The sequence below is a fragment of the Brachyistius frenatus genome, unplaced genomic scaffold (assembly GCF_029030835.1).
Source record: "Brachyistius frenatus isolate BFR_SWC_R1_liver_20210118 unplaced genomic scaffold, ASM2903083v1 Contig_10, whole genome shotgun sequence".
In the NCBI taxonomy this organism is placed as follows: Eukaryota; Metazoa; Chordata; class Actinopteri; family Embiotocidae; genus Brachyistius; species Brachyistius frenatus.
In genome coordinates, this window is record NW_027210609.1 from 961296 (window position 1) to 985280 (window position 23985).

Genomic DNA, 23985 nt, shown 5'->3' on the forward strand with positions numbered 1-23985 from the left:
CATGGCTGTACTAGCTCAAAAGGGTGCTTCTACTCAATACTGAGCAAAGGGTCTGAATACTTATGACCATGTGATATTTCAGTTTTTCTTTTTTAATAAATTTGCACAAATTTCTACATTTCTGTTTTTTTCTGTCAACATGGGGTGCTGAGTGTACATTAATGAGAAATAAAATGAACTTTTTTGATTTTAGCAAATGGCTGCAATGAAACAAAGAGTGAACAATTTAAAGGGGTCTGAATACTTTCCGTACCCACTGTATACCTCCAAGAAAAGGGAATTATACAACACCGTGTTGGAAACTGGTTTTAGAGTTCGCGAAAGAAACAGAAAGACAACACACAAACTTTTATATCTTAAAAATGTCTATTTTAATGTTCTCAACCAATTAAGAGACAAACGTGTAGCCCATTCTTCCCCCTTAGTTTTGTGCGTAAAGCATTGCCAGACCATTTATGCGTAATCCCTTTATGGCCAAACACTTGAGAAACCGGTGTGACTGTGGAAGTCCCTGATTTACCTTAAATTTCCCTCACCGTGTGAAAAGACGAAGTGGTGATACCTACCGCGAACAGCTCAACTTTAGGCGGCGGGGGCGGGGGGGCGCAAAGGAGGCGGACCTATGCGCGACCCCCATAGTCGAGCCTCCGATGCATTTACAATGCCGACCATTTCTCAAAGCACATTTTGCATGCGCTTCCCTGAAGAGGGACGGTCCGAGTGTGCGTAAAAACACCACGAATGTAGACAGCATCACCACCTCCACTGAGAAATAGAAGGAAGTAAACGCGAACGGAAAGAGAGGTATTGATCATCAAATGATACCCACTCATCAGTGGAATTAACCCGAAAGCTTCGTGACAACAACCCTTGGTAAGACGGAACACATCTGATATTATTATTATTTTTATTTTTTTAAAGAGAAATGGACACGTTGTTTGCAGATCTGATGCAATTATGATTGCAGTGATATCTGTAGACTTTACCTGGTTTAATTGAAACGTCAAGGTTTGTAAAATTGTTTTTTAAACCAGATTTTTTTCCAACCACGCAGAGAAATAGTAGCTCTAAAAAAAAAAGAAAAAGAAAAAGACTGAAAACAGATAGTGTTTGTTACCTATATGATCAAGTGAGGAATCATGGCACTGTGGCACGCTTTGTTTCCTGCTGGCTGTGATCAATACAGAAAGAATAGCTTACTCGGTCCCTTCCTGCAGTGAGCGCCAAGTCCAGATGTCACGACCATGTGGCTCAAAGAGTAGGTGACAGAGTGCTGTCTCATCTTTTGTTCGTCCTCCTCACGTTGCGTTTTGAATCTTTCTAACATACACGTTGAACGAGCCTCAAAGTTAAAGAAGCATTGCACCAGGTAGACCCAAGCTGGATGAATGTGATTATCTCTTAAGTGACACATGGGCAGACTTAGTTTTAAGTGTGAATGTTGAATCAAACTTGGGCATTTTTGTGACGCCAGTTTCTTGGTATCATGGTGCGCAGCGTGCCAGATTTTGCTTCAGTTTTCTCAGCCCACATCTCAAAGTGTTGGTGGCACCACGTGAGCCCAAAGATTCTTTCCTTTTCCTCATTTGAGCCAAAGCTTGTTTCTTTAAATTTCCTCTCCCCACACGGTGCTGCAATACTCAGCCTACTTCAAGACAAACAGCAGTAACAACCAGTAGCAGCCTTTTAAAGCACTTTGCCTTTGTTATTGTTGGCTAAATATACCCATGTGGAGGAAGAGCGACCTGTGTGGGAAGTTAATGGTGCACATTATCACTGTGCTGACTGAGTCCAGCTCGTGGGTTGTTATTATTGTGTGCCTGGCAGTAATGGTTTTGGGTAACAAGAAATGTAACGTTTTCCTCCTACATTTTCTTAGTGATTGGCAGTTTTTTGTGACATAAATATTCGGTGGTTTGCTGTTTTCTCTGAATGGTAATTGTGTACCAGGGTTTTGAGTTATATATTTCAAAACATGGTTTTTGCACTCCCATCTTTGGTCCATTTTATCATTATACGAATCTGCTAATCTAATGTGAAATAAAAGCATCGTCTTTTAGTTTTAGAGAAGAAACAATGTGTTGATTTAATGACAGTCGGCAGATAATTAATCCGTAATTATTTTGATAAACAATCAAAATGAGAGTCATTTTTTAAACAGAAATGCCAAACACAAGCATGAACATGAGTTCCAGTTTCTTGACTGAGAAGTTTAGAACTTCACTAATGAGAAGTTGCTGCTTTTTTGCTTTACATGATGGACAGTTGGTTGTTCAACAGTAAACTGAAGACTATCTCAGTTGTTCGGAAACTGTGACAGAGGGATCATTATTTGAATAACTAAATGTTTGTTTGATTAATCAAGATGATGATTTGCAGTTGAGCTGCAGCCCTATTTATTTCCATATTTCAGTAAAGCATATATTCTAGCACAAATTATAGAATGAAGAATTTAGGTATGTGTAGATTTTTAATGTTTAACTTGGACAGTTACTTTACTGTATAGTAATTACTCCAGTGGTCCTCAGTAATACTCATAATATTTACAGTTCAAGCAGTTTTAATTTTGTTTCACTTTCTGACTTTGGATTTTAGGAGCGTTCTTAACGCCCTAGTATTTTTTCTTTCGTGGACTCTGCATGGTTTATATGTCGATATGCCAAAAGTTTACAAGCGTGTTGGTGGTTGTTAGTTTTGATTTTTGACTGGCGTGGAAAGTGGCGAGTGGAAATGTGAATATTCCTGTGCAACACCTGTGAAGGTCTAAAGCAAGGACCCTAATCATCAGTGGCTTAAATGCAGGTATTGACTGGTCCTCATAGAAAACAGTACTGAGAAAAACATGCTAAGAAGCGCTGTGCAAAGAAGATTTTAGGATAACGAAGTATTCAGGAATATCGATAGACTGTCCAGAGTTTGGCTGTGTGTGGGAGGAGGTGTATGTTTTTGACTTTGGTCCCTATATAATCACTAACACCCAACATGCGGTTTCATGCTGGGTTCATCACAGTGGAGAATGAGCAGATAAGGCTGACTGCGGTCAGTGACCTCGGCTTGTTCCATGATGAAAGTGGCGGAGAGTTTGAGCAGGAGCCGGGCGGGTGCGCAGTGTGTGGAGGCCAGTGTGTTTTTATCTTTGTGGGACACAGCCAGCTGTACTGTCCTGTCACACTGAAGAGACCTATGAATATCTGAGTTTGAGTCAGCCCGAGTGTTAAGTGTCAGTCACTCCAGAGTTTATTATTATCTTTGTCATGGGGCTCATAATCTGCGTGGGATAAGCCTCACTGTATCATGTGTTATTGTCTGTTGAAGTCATTAGAAAGTCATTCATACTGTTTATTTAAATGTGTATATTTAATAAGACATCACTATTTTCTTGATCATTTTATGAGATAGTTCAAAATCATTCATCTTGGAGCTCTTACTTTGTTCAAAGTGCATGTTATGCTCTTATCCCATGAGTTTGTTCTCTCCGGGCAATCAGTGCCAAAATATGTGCTCTCAAGTTAATATATGCTGCCCAAGAAATTCTACCAGGAGCCATATCTTATTGTATTTGAAATCCCACAGGAAATAAATTACCATATACTTGACATGATATGGAAATTCAAGCAAATAGTGAATGTCAACATTTGTATAAGCTAATTTATTAGTTGGTCTCTTTTCAAGTTTGTCTTGAACTTTTGGATAAAAGCACAAAAGCAAGTCTCAAGTTTTGACCAGGTAAAACCCTGCAATAATAACAATATGTTATACAGCAACGGTGTCAGTGGTGCCCACAGTCAGTTCCAGCTGGTTGTTTGGTTTTCTAGTTGACAACTTTGTTGTTCGGGTTCATTCTCAGGGTTCTCACAGCATCATTTTTGGCTGCAGCAGGCAGATGTTTTCAGAAAAAACAAAATCGGTTAAAAGCCAAACAAAAACAGAACTTCTTTCCATGCTCTCTATTATTGTCAGTGGTGAAATTGTTTTCAACATAGCATAAAGGAATGTACATTCTGTATTGGTTGCAGTACTTGCCAATACAATGAATGCAACCTGGTCCCAACGTCACACTTGACCACCATCAACATCCCTCATATGACATGTTTCTTCTGTAAATAAGCGTGTGCCACAGAGACGAAATGACAGTAAATACAGACTGACAAACACATGCCAATTTTGAAGTTTGAGACATTGTTCAAAGGATCATTTTTAAAATATAGGTCTGTAAATGTTAATCCAAAAATGCAATATTTTGAACTGCGCTGACACTTTATTACAGACCTGTGCTCGAGTGTAAGAGCTACCTGAAATGTATGCCTGGAGTATAATTGCTCTGTACTTCCTGCTGCCAACAGCTTGTTACCAAGTTATTTTTTAGAAATATGTCCCGCAGCTTAACACTAAGTGCTCATAATTAATGAGAGTTAACTGGTTCCTTATGTAACTAACAAAGGTGTATTTTTAGTAAACAAGAACTGAATCAAACACAACCTCTTTCATTTTGTAACTAATCCGTCTGTGTGCCCTTTCTCTTTAGTTAAAATTCAAATAAAAGCATTAAAACTATATGACTACCTTTGTTAAACATATTTATAACTCAGCTGCTTCAGATTCGTCCTTTGTTTTCATTAGTTTTAAACATGTTCTTTTCATTCAAATATTTTAACGTCTTATTATGGCTATAACATTTTACACATAACCTTGATTATAAAGACTGCAGACACCAGCTATCTGAACATAATGGCTTTATCAGTCCTAGGAATTTACCTCTGTGGTGTTTACTTGTTAAGTATAAGTTAAAGTGATAGTTGGCACCCATTGTAACAGTTTATTCCATTGGGGATAGACAGAATACCCCGAACAACTTAGTACTAAAGCAGTCTGGTTCAAGAAACACTCTTTATACACAGTGTCAAAACAGGAGTGTTATAAGGTTCCTGAAACTTTAGGACCTATTGCAGGTTTATAGCGCTACATCGTACAGGTGTTCCTGTGTTTCCGTCTACCTTTTGTATTCCAACCAGTTCAGGATGTGTCATAGCCCGTCTCCGCGCACCTATCGCTCACAGCATCATTTCTCACTGTGATTATAGTCTGGAAACCCTGCTCACGGGAAGTTTCACTCAGCCACTCTGAAGGCCGGACTAATAAGGGTCTAGTGGGGATGGCTAAACGCAATGGCGTTTAGGTCAAGTGTTTGTTTGGAAATGCAGGTCCAACAATGGCAGCGGTGGTAGACCTCAATGAAGCGATACGAACAGTTTTAGTAATGCTAGCAAATGTTGAGAAATTAAAGCCTGAGTCTGCAATGGTCATTTACTGACATGGTAACTTAGCTCACATCGGGGGAGCGTCTCTGTTTTTTACAACTTGGTGAATTTTGATACACAACATACATCCGATGTGGGTCAATGCGGATTGGTGAAAGGCTACTTAAATAGTTTCAGAACTAACCTGAGGTCGACGGCCATTAGGTTGCAACTAATGGCAACAATCCCCAATGTAGCGTATTCAGACCCTTATATTCACGTCATCAATTTGGGTCTTGTAATACTAGATGAGCTCTTTCAGTCATTACCCTCAGTACATACCTTTTATGGTTGCCCAAATTAAACTAAGAGCTCATTGGATCTGTACCAATGTGTAATTTGATCAAATGGTGCAGCTAAAAGTTGTGGACCTCCATTTGAAGAGCCAAAGAGGCACATCAGGCCATTTGACAGATTTGTTAACAGGACAATAAATAGAATTGGCTGAGTTGGTTAAATAAACATTTAAACCATATTTACGAACGTATATAATTTATGTTAGGGCGGCACGGTGGTGCAGTGGTTAGCATTGTCGCCTCACAGCAAAAAAAAAAAAAAAAAGGTTCCGGGTTCGAATCCGGTCCTGGGCCTTTCTGTGCGGAGTTTGCATGTTCTCCCTGTGCTTGCGTGGGTTCTCTCCGGGTTCTCCGGCTTCCTCCCATCATCCAAAAACATGCACCTCAGGTCAGGTTACCTGGCGCCGCGCTAGTGGCAGCCTGTTGCAGCAGCTCCCCCCTGAGAGCCCCCCTGCTGTAGTGAAGAAATTTCCCCTCGGGGATTAATAAAATTAAAAAATTAAATATTCTTTCGAAAGGGCAAAGTTGGAAATACTCTATATTGTGGAGCACTCCCTGTTTTTGTTCTTGTCTCTATAGACTCGGTTTGTCTGTATACATACATTTGTCTTTAGGATCTAATAAATGCCTGTGTTCAAAATTACAACTTTTTTGCGTTTAAGTGAAACTTTGCTCACCTGAAAAGCATCCACACAAAAGTTTTTGTTCGTAATTTGTGGCGAATTCTTTTTTTTTTTTTTTTTTTAACTTTTGCCAGAACTCTGTTTTCTAAAACAAGTTTTAGTCTTATTTTCCTTTTTATTTCACACTTTTGCTGGGGTTTTTATCACATATGCACACTATAGGTTACATATTCTGTGTATTCCAGTCTCCCAACAATAATAAAAGCTTTGACATTTACAATAACGTTGTAATAAGAGGACTCAAGAGCTGACTTGGATGAATCATTATTGTGCGTGTTTGTTATGCATCATGCTGCTCGGAAACAGGGAGGTGGTGATGATGGTGACGTTTGCATTATCACCACCTCTTGACTTTTGTTGTGTGTATTTTATTAGTAATATTGTATGATAGGATGTAGGTAGAATGATTGTAGATGCCCTAAATATATGGAAACAAAACTCAGTTAGAAAATGTTGGGTTTTTGTTCAGGTTATTACGAATGTATGTTTAAGTTGTGATTTGTTAACCACAGAGACTGTGTGGAGACAACAAGTGTTTTTATTTTTTAAATTTCTTTGGACAATTTATGAATGTTGGTTTGTCAGGACTAAAATGATTTGATGGCCATTATTTCTATTCAACAGTCTTGGCTTACATAGTAGTGTAGGTGAAGTATTTATATATTAATATTTGATAAATTAATTTGGATACAACTTCATTTACAAGTGCCATAGCATAGGACGTGTTGTGATGAGCTGTTTTGTGTTCAGAGTTGTGATTTAAACAGTATTAATTTATCTTTTTGTCTAAATAATTATATTCTTTATCATAGTACGGGTTTTGATACAGCTTGATTGATGATAACGTTATTACTTTCTTGCTCATTCCTGTTAATTAAAAAGCATTTGTTCATTCCAACTTTAAAAAGCTGTTTCTCTTGGTTTGGTTCATGAGAAAACTCACCATAATAAATTGATATTAATAAATTGTCCACTTAGCCACTCAGTAGAATATGTGAATCTGGTGCTGGCCGATAACGTAGGACATGAGCATGTGTTCCTCTGTCCCAAGCAGGCACGTGGATCAGGACGAGCTGGTGCTGCCAGGCGCTCTTGGCTGAACCTCGTGCCACATGGGCATTTTCTCATCTACATGTGCTTGTCCACTGCCCCCCACTATTCCGCTGCTTGTTGGGCCGCGCCTGCCCTGTTTTATATTCAACTATCATAATGATAGTTTGGAGATAGTTTTAAATTTTGCTCTTGGTTTTTTGTTGGTTTGTCTGTTAATATAGCAAAATGCTTCTCGTACTTAAACATGGACAGAAACAAATCAAACAGCTAAACAGTATTCCCCCTCCCACTTGGTCAAACATTTCAAATGTCATGCAAGTCCAGCAACTCAAAATGGGACTTTTCACTGTCATACACCTTCGTGGCTGATATGTTGCGTAACAGCACTCACTGGGGCTCCAGCAGAGTTCAAGTGGAAGGCCTCTTTAAAAGAAGATATGCTCAGACGACATTTTCTCAGATGGACAGGGATCCGTATTCAGTGTCATTAAATAGTTGAGCAGTTTTCTTTGTGAAAGATTCTTCAACTTGTGCTACATTTCTTAAACACTTTTACAATTTAAACATGGGATCAGTCACACATTTTAAATGATATACTGATTTGTGGTATTCATCTAAAATACTAACATGTTGCCCATTTTATGAGACAATATATATTTTTTTGATTTATGGATAATTACACTGTTGAATGAGAAAAAAAAACCAACCCTCAAGGCAAACTAGACAAATGAAAAAATTGCAATCAGGTGTTTTGCTACGTCAAATAAGGAAACAATAGCAGTGCAGCATTCACTTCATACATTCATAACGTCTCAAAGCTGTGTGGGATCCTTTCAAAAGGGCATGTCTAGACACATATGGTTAAACTTGTCAGCCTGCCTTTTGCATACAGATAAAATTACACAGCAGGAAATAGTATCAGCGATGTTGCTCTTTAAAGAGGTCACAGCTAGCGGATCTCAGGCATGATATGACAGATCTCAAGTATTTCAGTCATGTCAGTGCTGCTGATTTACCTGCAGAAAACTCAAGACGCCATGTTCTTTTTAGATGTTGGTATAACTCATGTGATAGTTGGACTTGAAATTGCTAAGGTTGTTGTACCTTTTAGAGAGAGGGGCTGCAGACTAGTGTGGCCTCACAGGTCATCCTGTCATTTCTTAAAATCACACAGAAAACCTTGTAATAGTTTATTTTATGGATCTGTAATTTCTCTTAATGCTATTCTGGAAATAACTATTATATTTGGTACTTCTTAAAAGGGAATGTGAAATAACCTGGACAGAACAGGTCCATCTAAATCCCCAAAATATTACTATTGAAGACTTTATTGTCCACATATGGTTAATAATAGGATTGCCTGTAGAGTCATTAAAACGTATGCATGTTTATTGGAACGGTAGTCGTTTTCTGCGTATACAGTTTTATTAGCAAAAAAAAAGAAGACTTTCTTTTACCCTCATGGCTAGATTTGTGTTTATTTTATTTCCTGCTTTACATGTGTCAGAATTTATATTTAACCTCCTCCTTCAGTTTGTAACGACCACAGCCCTGTCAAAAAAGAGGAGTTTCTAATTCGTACCAGTAAAATTGAGGTCTTCAGGACATTGAAAGTATTATGCATTGATTCCATGCATGCAAATAAATAAATCATTCTTTAAGTATTTCACCTATTTTTGTCACCAATGAGTCTAATCGTCAACTTGCTATGCAATGCAAGGCGCAATTCAACAGTTTGTCCCACTCTCAGTCTCGAACATGTATTGTAGGGTCATAAATGTACTCTCTACAACTAAACAGTGTCTTGTGAAAAAGCATTAACGTCATGAGACTCAATAATAAGCCTCCTGCTGTATTTACTGTAAATACTGTGATCCTGTGCCTTCAAGTTGTTCATGAACAAAAACAGTCATATAATTTTCCTCTAGGGGAATGGCACAACATTCATATTTTTAAGTTTTTGTAATTTATTTATTTGTAATTGATGTATTTCTTGATGTGATGCTCGCAATCATCCTGTTTCCCAATAATCATAAGTTACATAACACAGTGTGATTCGTCTCTGAAATGACATATATTTTCACCTCAGTCTCACCTCTCTGGAAATAATCACTATCAAAGCCTGATATTGCAACACAAAGTATTGACATTCGGGGGTTTTCCATTTGATGCTACATTGAGAGACGTGTTAACTGTGGGCAAACAAACTGACTCACTAAGATAAGGCCGTGAAAGGTTTCACCGAGGCCAAGATCCAGAACTGGATCTTGAAATTTTTCGTATTGGGGGAAATTATTTATTCATATATATACTCTAGTAGGCCACTTGATGATTACGTCCGGTGTCACGCACTGTGACTTTGTTTTATTCCTCTCAGGTTTCTTTTCAAGCTGCAGGGCCATGGTATCAATGACACTCTTTAACTGTACAGAATAGAACAGTGATCTTCTGGTAGGGATGACACTGAACACAATTGAGCTGCTGTACACTGGTCACAGCGGAAGCTCCCAACAACACACCATTGTCCGTCTGATTTCACTGTGTGATATAGCGAGGACTATTCTTTTAAATCACTGGGCCATGGGAGGTCATGGCATGTTATTAATAGATCTTAATTAATAGTTTGTCAGCTATTAATGAATCCAACTCCCCTGAATCTAATTGCAGTGAAAGCCAACCTGACACTCACCAGCAGAAATGGAAATGTATAATTATAGCATTACAGTAATAACCGTTTTGCCAACTGCTAGCTCAGTAATATGAGGCACGTTGTTGTGAGGGATTTGGCATTTTGTTTGATCAAACTATGCTTATATTCATCATAAACACTGCTGTGTTACTGTGTGGGATCTCTTCTTTTACTAAAGAAAAGACGAGAGCAAACAAAAGTTAAAAGATAAAGTCAAATAGACCATGACCTTTGACTGTGTGGTCTGGAATTGTTTGCCTTGCTCAGTACTGATGTTCTGGAAAGCACAAGAATCTGTCAAACTTTTCAGCATTTTCTCTCCGATTTGCGGCTAACATTTATGTGCTGCAGAGGTTTCAGGAAAAGAAGTGAATGAGTAAGTGAATGAGGTCAGATTTTGTGTGTTTGAAGTCACAGAGTCAACAGTAAAACCGAGTCACTGCTGCATGTTTACCATACAGACAAATACTGTATAGAAGTGAACTCCATTGGTGACCGCAAAATTCACAGAACTCTGCAACAAAACTTACCAAAAACCATGTGAATACAACAGCCACAGTGCAATTTATATTTGGATTTTGATTAGAATTATAGTTCAGTTTGTAAATAAACCAGTTTGGCAAGAAACAAATAACATGAACAAGCAATTAGCAATACAACAAAGTGACACAAGTAATGCTGCGCAAAATCATCTGTTCAAAATCGGTGGAAAATTCTGTAATTTAAAGCACCTGAAAGCAGACAAAAAACATTGTAGATATTACATTTTTGAATACTTCAACACTGAAACACCCAGTGTGTGGGTGTGGTTTGATTAAAGTTGGTTGACAGCGGTATGGCAGTGTAAGGAGGAAACCCCACAGTATAGTTCTAGATCCTGATGGGTTCAAAGAAGTGTTTAATGTCAGCTTTTTCCAACCCAGTCCCTCCCACTTATAACCAGTGAAAGGAGCTCAGAAATATTTGTGGACATGAACTACTGAAAACTAACCTTCAACAAAAAACTTGTGTTTTCAGAAGTATTAAAATAGTACCTCATAGCCTATAAGAAACTGATATCAAGTTTGCACCGAGTTCATAAAACATACAAACTCTCATCTGTATGTTCCTGACTTGTGTCCCTTCCCCCTTTTGCCCCAGATATCGAAGATTGTAGAAGCATCACGGTCATTGAGGCCAAAAGGATTCTGTTATAACTTGAATGATGGAGCCTTCTCAGTCAGAGATGAATATATTATCCAACGGGAAAAGTCATGACCTTGAAGATGACATGGGAGTGCCAATGAAGATGATGCCAGAGGATGATCAGTTAGTAATCTTCCTTTATTCCACACACTAAATTAATGTCTGCCTTTTTGACACTGCATGTATCAAGCCCTGTTCACACGTTGTCCTTTTGTCTTTCTGTAATTGTGTGAAGACCACAACCTCAATTATTAACAGAAAACCAAATTAACTAATATTTATTTATATGCAAGTATCAGTGCATAAGTCACAAACAGGACTTTTGTTTGACTCTTGTCCCTGTGATGAGTTTCCCATTAATGTGTGCATAACGTTTGCTTTTTCAAATGCATGTCTGCCTTGTGTTTGTACTCGCCTCAACTTGTGGATCCTTTGACAGAAATGGCACAACAGTCAGGTATGCTTGTCGAGATTTGTGTCCACTGTATATTTGTTTTCATATCATCTATAGATAAATTAAGCATGTGATTTAATACCATCTACAGCAGATATTAGCACACTTTTCAGAGGTGGATAGAGACCATCAATTAACAGGAGTAAATTTGGTCCCTAGATTCGATGACCCCGATGGAGGACTGGAGAATGAGGAATTCCTACCCAATACAGATGGAAAGAAACCGATACGTTTCACAGATGTAAGTGAGAAAGCCAACTTTTATGGACATACAACAGCAGTAAGAACATTATGTTTGACGTTAATTAATGTATGCTCTTGTTTGCATTAACAGTTTGAAGGGAAGACCTCTTTTGGCATGTCAGTCTTCAACCTGGGCAACGCGATTATGGGTAGTGGAATCCTTGGATTGGCTTACGCCATGGCCAACACTGGCATACTCCTCTTCCTGTGAGTAAATAAATGCATGCTAAACAGGAAGAAGCCAATTCATATGACTCTTTCATAGTATATAAACATCACAACTTAGCCAAATTGTTGATGGTTGCATGTGACGACGGTTTCTTAAAGACCTGTTTGACATTTTAAGAAATATGTATCTGTCCACTAAATATACAGCTTCCGTTACATAGCAGAGCTATGTTTATATAGACTTAATACAGAGGATCACAGCTAGACTGAAGGAAACAAGGAAACAAAATGTGAATACAGACACCTGTAAAACTCTTTAATGACACATGGAGCCTTATCATGATGGTGCTGCCTGGTATCACCTCAAAGCCTGTAATGCACCCTTTTATTTACCTGAGGATACCATGTCAGTGTCATGTTTTGGCTCATCTATAGGCGTGAAGAGTGTACACATGTATGTGTATTAAAGGAAGGAGGTCCACATAGAGAGGTAGTCCAGTTGGTTGAACTGAGCGAACTCAGGAGTTTCACCGAGGAGACAGGGTTTTAGAGTCCATGAGGCAAAAGTCATTCAGGATTTCTTTTAAGTAACGCAATGTATCCAACTTATGTTACGTACATGAAGTAACTTTTGACACCTATGTTACATTACTGACATACAGTTACCTACTTGAACCAAAACCACGATCTTTTCCGCAACCTAACTACATGTTTTTTGGTGCCTAAATTTAAGATATGGCAGAGCAGGCTAGCTGTTTCCTTCTGTTTGGAATTTGTATGTGGTTGCTGGCTCCAGATCTATATTAAACAGACTTGAGAGTGGTATGTATCAACCTATTTAACACCCTGCAAGTAAATTAATTTGTATATTTCCAAAAATTTTAAACTAAATCCTTTACCATTTCAACATGTTTTTATAGACCTGGAGTTATGCTACCCTAGTACTACACAAGGTAGTAGAGTTTTGGTTGAATGAATTTGGAAGATGGGTAAACTAGTTGGAAAAATGAACACTGAGTCCTGACAATCTTTGTTGATGGATTAATCTGTGAAGGAAGCTAAGGAGTGGTCTGCGATGATAAAGCAGTTACATATAGAAATTATTTACTATGTGTCACATGTTGTAACATATCATATACCATGATATGCCCGCTTCTATTCATACTTCTTTTCTCAGGCTCTCATCCCTTTCCCTGTTACCACATATAGGTCCCAGAAAGGCCAAAGCTTAGAATAACCGAACCTCTGAGTGAGGCATCTCAATCGGTTTGTTACTTCTGCTCTGTGCAGACTGATGTTGTCAGATCATGACTTGGTCATGACTTGGTCATGTAGTCTGTGTTTATGTACCTGCAAAAAGAGCAAGCAGTGGTTCTGGAATAGAGAGCGTCCTCAGTGTCATACTCAACTGTTAAAGCCTGAAGTCAGTTCTCAGTCAGTCAGTTCAGTGCTCAAGCTCAGAAAGAGCAGCTCTCACAATAAAGGAGGCTACAAGGCATCTCTTTCGAAATTCCTATTAGAAGTTGGGTCATTGGTGAAAAACTATGCATAGTTGGAACTGGTTTAATTTTTTTTCAAGTCAATTAGCAGTGTATGCAAAAAGCATGACTGTTACATTCACGTTAGTTTCAAAGCCAAGTGAGATAAATAACAATTATTACCCGAAGGTCCCTGATATTATGGCATAACATAAACAAAACTCACTCAGTGGTGAAATTCAAAGCCAACCAAAAACTAATTATATAAACTATTTGCATCTTAGTGGCAAACACACAATAATGCATGTTTACATGTGCAAAAAAATGATTTATGAATTATGGAAAGCTGAATATTTGGATGAAACAACAGTTATAGGTGAAATGCACAATACTCCAGCAGGAGTAATGTAAAATGTAATACCTTTGACACAGAATGTAACTTTATCATAGTTCTATATTGAGACAAATTCAGCATATACTAATAACTGATTAAATAATGCATGCAGGTATATTCATACTGAGCTGTAGTTAAATGTCTATAATCAGGATTTATTACAGAAGAGGCCTCAGAGTTGTTGATAAGCAGATGCACACAAAAGAGTGGAAGTACACTAATGTTACATTGGTTTTACAGTGCCTGATATTGATTGATTTGTCTGTAAGATGACCGCGTGTTTAGCCGTGGTAAAGATTTACAGTTGGACTGTTAAACGCTTTTAATGCAGGCAGTTTTATTAAAATAAAGTTTTTTTTAATGAAATTCTATTCATTTAACAATCAACTGATTCAGCAATTTGGCAAAGAAACATCATTATTGGGATAGACAATATTAATACGCTGCTGGTTAGGTTAGGTGTTTACTTGCATCTTCACTTTCTATTTTCTATTTTATCCCAAACTACTATTCACAATATCTCACTGCAATGTTTCACTTGTGTTTCGTCTTGAGAGCATTAAACAGCGCTTTTTATACATAAATCGGAGTACGCTGTGTTGTTTTTGGACATATGCTTCAGAGCACTTGTATTAAAAATCGTCAGTCACTAATGTGTTTTAGAATGATCATATGTCAAATGCAAGATTGCTCTGAGGTTTGCATTTCATTGTTACCGAGATGTCTTTATGTGTTTTAACATTATGGTGAATATAATATACTTTAGTATTAAGACAATCATTGATTCACGAGCCCAGGTCCAAATAGGCGTTCTCAATCCTCGTCTGCATAATTATTTATTTGTGAGTTGAGGGAGGGAAACGGTGCCAGTTCAGTTTAATATGTCTGAGGGCTTGGCCTTAATCGCTCAGTTTACAGACTCGGCCAGACAGAGTGACTGTGACGTTAGTTGTGGCTATAATGAATACAGAGTGCAAATAAATGCCGGTGAAAGGACTGAAAGAGTATCACAGTATCAATGGAGTACATTTGTAGTCCTTCATAAAAATTTATTATTTCAACAATGCATTTTCTTGTTTATTGTTTATCATTTATTTCTGGTATTTGCTGTAAAAGTTGCAATACTATTAGTCTTTTCAAATAATGAACAGCATCAGCTTTAAAATGAGCCACATGACCCTCTTCTGCAGTTCAACTTTTCAGACTTAATGCAAAGATTTTTCCTTCACAAGTTCATCTTGTTAAGTGAAAACAACTACATTGATATGTTAATTGTAATGTTTAAGGAAAATGAGAAAAGAAAACTGTCAGGATTATAATCCCTGAGTTAATCAGTTAATCCCTGAGGAACTGTAGAATGTGGTGTGATACAGTCTAAGATTGATATGTACAGAGGTCATGCAGTTTATATGACTCTTATTTCTCTATCATGTCACAGGTTTCTTCTGACTGCTGTAGCAGCCCTGTCGGCTTACTCCATTCATCTGCTGCTCAAATCCTCGGGCATTGTGGGTAAGACTCATATCATGTCTCAGACTACATCAAAGTCATGTTACCACAAATATATATATATATATATATCACAGTTCTGCTACTGCTGGATATCAGTGAAACATTCAAACTCATTCAGGCTTGCTTGACTCAAAGCATAAAACAGGTCAGGCATTAAACTCACATTCAGTAAATTAGGTGATTATGGTCAAATTATTGTTTATTTTCCAGAAAAGTGTAATTGAAGGATTTGGTTTTTAGTCAGCTAAACTTCTCTAATGGCTCTGACTGACTGTATGAAGTAATGGTGCTTCATCTTTCTATCTCAGATATGCAATGATTTTCCTTTGAAACTGTTTTGTTGTGTTGCTTAGAGGGACATCTTAGTCAATATTAACTGAATGTTATTGTTTGTAATGTGCTTACAGGAATTCGAGCTTATGAACAGCTGGGGTACAGGGCCTTTGGCACTCCTGGGAAAATGGCTGCTGGTATTGCGATCACCCTGCAGAATATTGGAGGTGAGGATTCAGTGTGACTAATGTGTTCATAAATGTGTCGAATGTCTGCCAACTCCCTGCAGCGAGAATATGAAGTTTACACCATTACACGGTTGAGACTTTATACCTCTCCCACCCAGACACGAACATGACTATATTCACTCGAAATGCCAATATTAATTTTGGCTTTTGTTTTTAGTTCTGAGATGTGGTGAAGTATTAAGAGCAGAGAATAGCAGTGGTTAGATTTGTAATGTTCAAAGACTGAGAACAAGTTTTTTTTATAAAGCTTTTTCAGCTCCAAGTAGGTCCAATAATTGCAAGTAAATAGAAGTTCAAATAAGCTGCTGGCGTTATGATTAATTCACTGCTGCCAGGTAACCCATTTACACTTGGTATTAACATGGGACCTGTATCCAGGAAACATATTTATAAAAAATGAAAAGCCCATGTTAAAGCAAGGTGTGTGCACATACAACAACATTGCATTCTGGTCAACCTGACCACATTTGAAGGTGATCAAGCTCAAGAGTTTAACCTGTACAGTTCTGAATGGTCACCTACTCCACTTCTTCGCGCTAACTGAAACTAGCCTGACAATAGAAACAGGTGCTCGCCGTAATGTTGGCTGAGAAATGGAGGACAAAAACCTAGTTATTTGATCATTTCTTTTTGAGGTTGTTTTTTTCTCAGCACCAAGGTCTCCACAAGGCAATACAATTCTGGTGGTGAATTTCTTTCTCTTTTGGTCAGCCTAAAACCAGTCAAAAGTCAAATCTGACAATAAAACTACAACCTGTCAGTCTTTTAAGTGTAGGAAGTAACTCAGTTACTAAAACAACCAACCTCTTATACAAGTACAGAGGACATGACCGCAGCGTCCTCATTTGAAGCCACTGCGCTGTCACTTACGTAAACATGGTGTGACAAGTGTTCTTCTGACATGGCTTTGCTGATGTCTGTTTGCTCAATATGCCAGCATACTTGCCCTCAGGTGTGCTCGGCCACGCATGTTCACGGTTCCTCTGTCTTGTCTTGTTGCAGCTATGTCCAGCTATCTGTACATCGTTAAGTCTGAACTACCGCTGGTCATCCAAGCTTTCCTGAAGGCAGATCCCAACTCTGAGTGAGTATCATCATTTTTTCAATATCAACGTCACAGTGTCAGTGCGAGTGAAAGACCGCCACGTGCTTGATGTTGACCCAGAGCTCACTCAGTGTGTGCAGGGTCAAGGGGCCCGGCAGACTATGTGGGTAGGGGATATGTCAGTTTGCACCATTTATTGATTGAGTCCGTGTGGGGCTGTGATGGGAATGGAAGCTTGGAATTGGCCGCGGGGAAAGGGGCCATGATTGAGTGTCCGTCACATATACACACAACATGAACCCTCACTGCTGTTTGCTCGTGGAGGAAAGCACCGTTCACGTCATGCCACAGACAAACTCCTCTGCATAAGGCCACAGAGGACTGAAGTGAATTCCAGCTGCTCGTTTAAACCTAAAAACAAACCTTGTGCTCAAAAGGGATTGGAGCGACTGCATTCATACTTGTCTCTACTGCCGCCTGTTTAGAAGAGCAGTACAGTTTCAGACAGTCATTTCCATGGACTGACATTCAGTAATTCAAAATACACAGCAGAGTTGGTGTTAAACGTATCTACACAAGACAGCCATCGAAGCAAGTTGCCTGACTGATGTCTCTATTGTCCTGCTCTAGTTTATTGTTTTTTTTCCCCCACTTTTATGCCACGCCTTTCAGAAAACTCTTACGTGCAGGTCTAAGCCCTCTGACGGGCATGTGATTACCCTTTATCAATGATTTGAATCCATTGTGTGCGATGGATTAGAATCATAGCATCATAGCATCAAATTCAGTCGTACAAAACTATCTTCAGTGACCAGGAGGGGTTTTGCAACAGATGGTATGGTCCCCACAGAATCCTGATCCCAACATCAAGTCAGTTTAAGGCTATATGAAAGGACAGAAGCAACTGAAACAGCCTAAAACCACAGAAGAAATGTGGCAAATTTTCCAAGATGCTTGGAACAACCTAACTCTAAATACATTAGAGGCTTAGCAAAAATAGAAACTCGTATATTATGCGCTTTGACTCTTCTCCATGTCTGTGTGAGACGCACACGCACAAATGACAGCAGCAGGTGGTGTAACATGGGGTGCCAAATTCCGAGCCTGCGCATAAGGACAGGTCAGCGCAGGGCCAGCTCTTGACTACTGAGAGACACACTGTTCTCTTCCACTTGATGCTCCTCTCGCTGTTCAAATCCATGGCGTCACAAGAACTGAGAGGAATGAGGGGCGGGCCGTGCGGGTGGAGCTTTATTTATGACTCGTGGCTCTGTAAATAGACAGATGTGTGGTGAATGGACAGACAAGTACCTTTCACTTGTTGCCTGAACTAAAGTGGTTTTAAAAGTACATGGAGATGCATACGTGAATTATGAAATAGTTTGTGAGGATTATCAGGTAAAATGTACAATTTTCTAGCCGGTCACATGCGCATATGATCAGATATTAAGAAATTCGTCAAGAGTGGACTTTACACTTGGATTGAGTCAGACTAAAGCCACACAAATGAGAATTTGAGATTTAACTTGGATTGTACTGCGGGAAAACTTGAGGACGAGAGCTTAATCAATGGATTTCACTGAAAGCATTGTGACTCAAAGAAAACTAATTTAGGAGCGAGAAAACCAAAACTATTAGCTGAAAGACACTGAAATTCTCTGCTGCAAAGTCAAATGCTCTGTTTGTTTGTCATAGGGAAGGAATTTTCTTGTCATCATGTGAGCCATTATAAATATAACCTTATTAAAGCGGCTTTAAATATAAGTATTAAAAGACTTTCTCTTAGCTATGTAAAAGCATGCGTCACACACCTTTTGATAGGAAATTTCTCAAATACGAGGAGTCAGTATTTAAAAACCAATTTAGCTATGAAGGCTTAAATATGACCTGGACATGCCCTCGAGAACTTGACTTTGATTTGAACTCCAAACCTGATTTGTGTCAAGTGACTCTCACATGTGAAAGCTGATCATCTAAAAATGACCCACTGACCATAAGGCCAAAGATGTCACGGCCTGTGATTCTTGTGACTTCCCCTGCTTTCAAGGGACTCCTCCAAACACACACGTGCACACACATGTGCGGGGGGTGGGGGGGAGGGGGTGGACCCCCACCCCCATCCCTCCCTCTACACACACACACACACACACACACACACACACACACACACACACACACACACACACACACACACACACACACACACACACACACACACACACACACACACACACACACACACACACTGCTAGTCTCACAGATCACTATGTTCCAGCCTGTAGGGGCTATGGCGCAGACGGCTGATCCCAGCAGTTGCGTTTCATTCAGGGTTAAGAATAACAGGCTTAGCAGCTTGAAAAGGGCCTGGAGGGCACAAAGACCTTTCTGTACACAGAATTTACGAGACAGTAGTCTTTAATGGTTTGACTATAATTTCTATAAACTGCTTGTTGCTGGTGTTCCTGTCAGGTCTACAGCTACTAATGTTTGAGATTTACTATTATTGCCCTTGGAGTGCATGGCTGTTTAACCACATACCATCTGTTTACTGTAAACAGTATTGTCAGAGCTGATAAATGGAGAGAAAAGCTACTGAAATAGCTCATGTTCATTCTATGCGACAGGAGGTTACTGCTACAGATCAACACAGAACACAGTGACATGCAGCCACCTTCCTTACACCAACATGCCCACGTGTTATGAATACATAGCCATACGATTTGGGCTATTTAGGTTTTATGACAGAGACATTTTTATGAAGGACATTCACATGATGTTTGTTTTAAGGGAGGACATGTGGTGCCCACATATAGCAGATGATGGTACCGCAGCATGGTAGAAGTGCTAAAACTAGACATGTCCTTCCATCCTCACGTTTGTTTTTGCTTTGAAAGAGGGAATGAAGTAAGAAGCACAGATGTCAAAGCAGATATTGATAATAATTCCTGACTTCAGTTTTATATTGTTTAGGCTCCACTACATCTTCCTTCAACTGTGAACTATCACATAATTCTGTCGTGAGCAACATAAGCTGAGACTTTTTTTTTTTTTTCACATTATTGATGCCAAAGATGTTTCTAGCAGTTCACTGTTGGATCTGACAAATGCAGCAAATTGACCGTTTGCACCAGCAGATTTTTAACAGCCTTGTGTCATTCAACAACGTCCAGCACCAACAGTTTCTCTAAATACACAAAACAGATTTCTCACTGTCGTACACGTTCCACTCTCTCTTTGTGTCTCTATGTGCAGTGTGTACTGAGCCTCTGTGCCAATGTTTGAAATATTGAGCTCACCAAAGTAAACTCGATTTTCCCTCCAAACAGTTTGTGGTACATGAATGGAAACTATCTGGTCATCATGGTCACTGCCAGTATCATCTTGCCCCTGGCTTTAATGAAACAGCTCGGTGAGTAATACTAAATATACCTGAGATTAGCTAAGACATTTGCATTCACCAAAGAGTGCTATTAATCTATTGTAACTGGTGTGAATGAGCTATACAACCTGTATATCTAGACAGAAGGAAGTTTTTCAAGCTGCAAGCTCAACACCTGAGCCAAGAAAAAAAAAAAAAAAAACTTAAATAATTAAGCATGATACAAAAATTAAATACTCAACATACTAACTTACTCCAGTATGTCTTACTAAATCAAAATGAAGACAACCTTTGGACACGTCAGGCCCACAGTAGCTCCGCATTCATTCGAATGAGAGCAGTCCAATAACTTTCACCCCGATGTTGACAAAATTCTGCAGCGGCCAATCGCATACGTGCAAGTTTGCATTCCTGGAGAGTGTAGCTGATAAGAATTAAAATTCACTCAACTGTTACTTAAACTGGACTTTCAGGATCATGTTTCAACAGAACCTCAAAAAAACAAGCCAATGCATTTCATTGCATTGTTTTAAGTCATGACACTACAGGTAAGGTAAACATTTTAACGAATAAATGTAAACATAAAACATTACCAGATAATTACTTATACTAAGACAATTATTCTGTGTATTAGATGTTTTCTGAAATTTGATGTTGAAATATGCCAATTAGGCATTAATTCATGAAATATGAGCTCATTTGCATAAATGGTCATAACTGAAATCTGAATATCAGACAAAGCCAGGTTTAAAAATTTGTATTTCATTTTGTTGACATATTTGAGGTAAATGTTTCTAATGACACGATATTGGATATCTCTTTTCGATCAAAGGTTTGGAGTATGTAAGTGCTACTGAAATGGAGTACTCTGGCTCAAAGTATCAGTAGAAACTCATTTTAGAAAACGACCTTTAAAAGTGTATGGCAAAAATGAAGGCTAGTTTTCTCAAGGTTAGTTTTTACTCATACGCTGAGCCAGAAATCTCCAGTTCAGTATCTCTTTCATACTACAAACTTTCCATTTGTGTTCCTATTTACAGTATATTCTGATGTTTTTTTTCAGAGAAGTTTGTTCCTATAAAAAAAACTAAATTTGAATAACATTTTGCAAACTATTGGTGAATTTAGGAGAAATGTACAGACACAAACACACAAGGTCTAATCATATTTTTGACTTTGTCTTTCCACTTGTCTAAAAAAAGACATGTTACGTGAGTAAAATAGCCTAAAATATCTAAACATGCATGTGCATGAAAAAAAAGTTTTTTTCTGCTGTGTCTCTCACCAAAAAGTTTGGCTTGGGGAGCCTTCGTGGCTTCAAGATTAAGACACCGACTACGATCCAAACGAATGAACATCCCCATTAGTGTATGGTCAGGGACCAGCTTTGCATCATTCTCTCCTTCATCTCATAATGTCAAGTCAAAGGCTTAAAATGACAAAATAATAAATTCAAAAAAACGCTTGAAAAGATTAAACTGAGATAGTAATTCAAAGTTATTATGTAGTATACCGTATGTACTCATTTAACAGGTGCTGGATTAGACATCATTGTAATATAATAATTACACCCTCCCCTCCATCGTACTCTGTTCGTTATTACACAGTATAAACATGTTGCTTCTGTCCATGCAGTTCTGTGAGGTCATTCTGAACATTTGTAAGATGTTTTCTGCATCACCCTCATTTGGAAGTAGGATACCTCGATCCGTCTGTAAACTTTGCAGACTTCTTATGTAGCTAATACAGTTAATAGCTGTCCAAAACGACACATTCGTTCAGTTTGAGGTGTTCACTTCAACTGTCTTGTTCTCTTCATTTTCAGGCTACCTCGGCTACACCAGTGGATTTTCTCTCAGCTGCATGGTGTTCTTTCTCAGCGCAGTAAGTTGGTCCAGCTCCCACAGTGGCACATCATCACATTCACACAGAGCCTCATTGGTTCTGGCATGCCATTCTGGCACATGTGTTCCTCACTTTCCCACCCTTGTCTCTTTCCCACCACGGGCTCTATTTTCAATGGTATGTGGCTATGTTTGATAAGGCAAATATAAAAGCTACTTAGAGACATCAAAGGCTGAGAGTAAAACCTAAATGCTTTGAGGCTGAGTCACTCTAATCTGGTTTGAAATGGCTTTTTTTTTTTTTTTTAGCATGTCATGATAGTCGAGGGCTCTTATTTACTGACTGACAAATCCCCTAATCTTTACATCTTTTTGTATATCCCCCTTTTCTTTCCTTCTTTCTCGTCTCTCTGCAGGTTATCTATAAGAAGTTTCAGATTCCCTGCCCCTTTGAGGAGTTCTCAGCCAACAGCACTGCTATCCACCACAGCCTGAATGTCTCAAGTCACATCCACGAGTACAACAACGGCCTGGTTCATGAGGACGACGACTCCCACTGCTTCCCACGCATGATCACCATCAACTCACAGGTAGGAAGCTGAGGTGAAGAACAGCTTGATTATCTGGTTCTTGATAAGTTTTGAACACAAAGGCCACAGATGCTGAAGTCTGCAGATGTAGTGCCTAATTTGTGTTCACACGCTGTTTTGTTCTAGGAAGCTCAACGACACTGCTAATAATATAAAATGTTTATGTGCTTCTTCACAGACAGCATACACAATCCCCATTTTGGCATTCGCTTTTGTTTGCCACCCTGAGGTCTTGCCCATCTACACGGAGCTACGCAAGTGAGTCAGCCCTTTCTAACCTGCAATATTTGATTACATGTCAGTGCAGAATGTGGGTTTTGCATAACTTTCAACTTTCTTGTATTCAGTCCAACACAGAAGAAGATGCAGAAGGTGTCCAACATTTCCATCTTTGTCATGTGGAGCATGTACTTCCTGGCAGCTCTCTTTGGCTACCTGACCTTTTATGGTGAGAGCCGATGGCACTTCTTCTATAGTTTATGTTTTCAGTTCCAGTGGATAATTACAAATCTCTCTGCAGAAAAATCAGAGGTGCAATGATATTTCTTACTGTCATGCGGCAAAAGACACTCCTGTGTCTTGGAGGTAAAAGAACAAAGAGATGCTTTTTTTAAAATTTGTTTTTAAAGAGAGGCAACAGAGGTACAAAAAAAGAATAATTCAAGGTGACACTGATATTAAAATACCCTTCATCTGGCCGTGTAAAAGCTGCATCATGCAAATTAAAGGCCCCAATTGGCATTGGCGGTTCATTTTTTTAAAGAAGGCCATTATCTAGAAATTATATTAGAAAAATAAACACAAAATAAATAAATACACTTACTTAATTTACTTACAAGGATTTTGTTGTGATTTTTTTGTGTACAGAGGGAATTTCTCACTGGTGACTAATGTATATTAGAGAAATATAAATAATTCTGGTTCTAACTTGTGATTAAAGTTAATGAGACATTAGGCTGACATTAATTGCCATGCCCTAATGCAGCTTTTAAAAGTAATCAGATATACTCTATGTCAAAATATATTTACGGGAATACATCCCCTTGATACTTCATCTTCCAATAAATGGTTTGTTTCACTGATTTGCAGTATACCTGGTTACTAACCTTTATCTCTGTATAAAAAAACAAAAAACAGGTTATTGAACATTTACC

At 38.7% G+C, this 23985-nt stretch overlaps 1 protein-coding gene across 2 annotated transcripts in view; it reads left to right on the plus strand.

Moving 5' to 3' along the window:
* Nucleotides 1-667: 667 nt before the first annotated feature.
* slc38a3b (solute carrier family 38 member 3b) overlaps nt 668-23985 on the plus strand; it is a 28690-nt gene continuing 5372 nt past the window's right edge. The window contains exons 1-13 of one of the 2 annotated variants that reach the window (XM_069690730.1): nt 668-873; nt 11159-11326; nt 11643-11660; nt 11817-11898; nt 11992-12107; nt 15379-15452; nt 15860-15952; nt 16976-17057; nt 20345-20427; nt 22223-22281; nt 22658-22831; nt 23010-23089; nt 23179-23279. In XM_069690730.1, coding sequence (XP_069546831.1) covers nt 11220-11326; nt 11643-11660; nt 11817-11898; nt 11992-12107; nt 15379-15452; nt 15860-15952; nt 16976-17057; nt 20345-20427; nt 22223-22281; nt 22658-22831; nt 23010-23089; nt 23179-23279 — 1069 coding nt within the window. In that variant the 5' untranslated portion in view covers nt 668-873; nt 11159-11219. The remainder of the gene's footprint in view (nt 874-11158; nt 11327-11642; nt 11661-11816; nt 11899-11991; nt 12108-15378; nt 15453-15859; nt 15953-16975; nt 17058-20344; nt 20428-22222; nt 22282-22657; nt 22832-23009; nt 23090-23178; nt 23280-23985) is intronic. The other variant, XM_069690731.1, reaches the window with a different exon arrangement.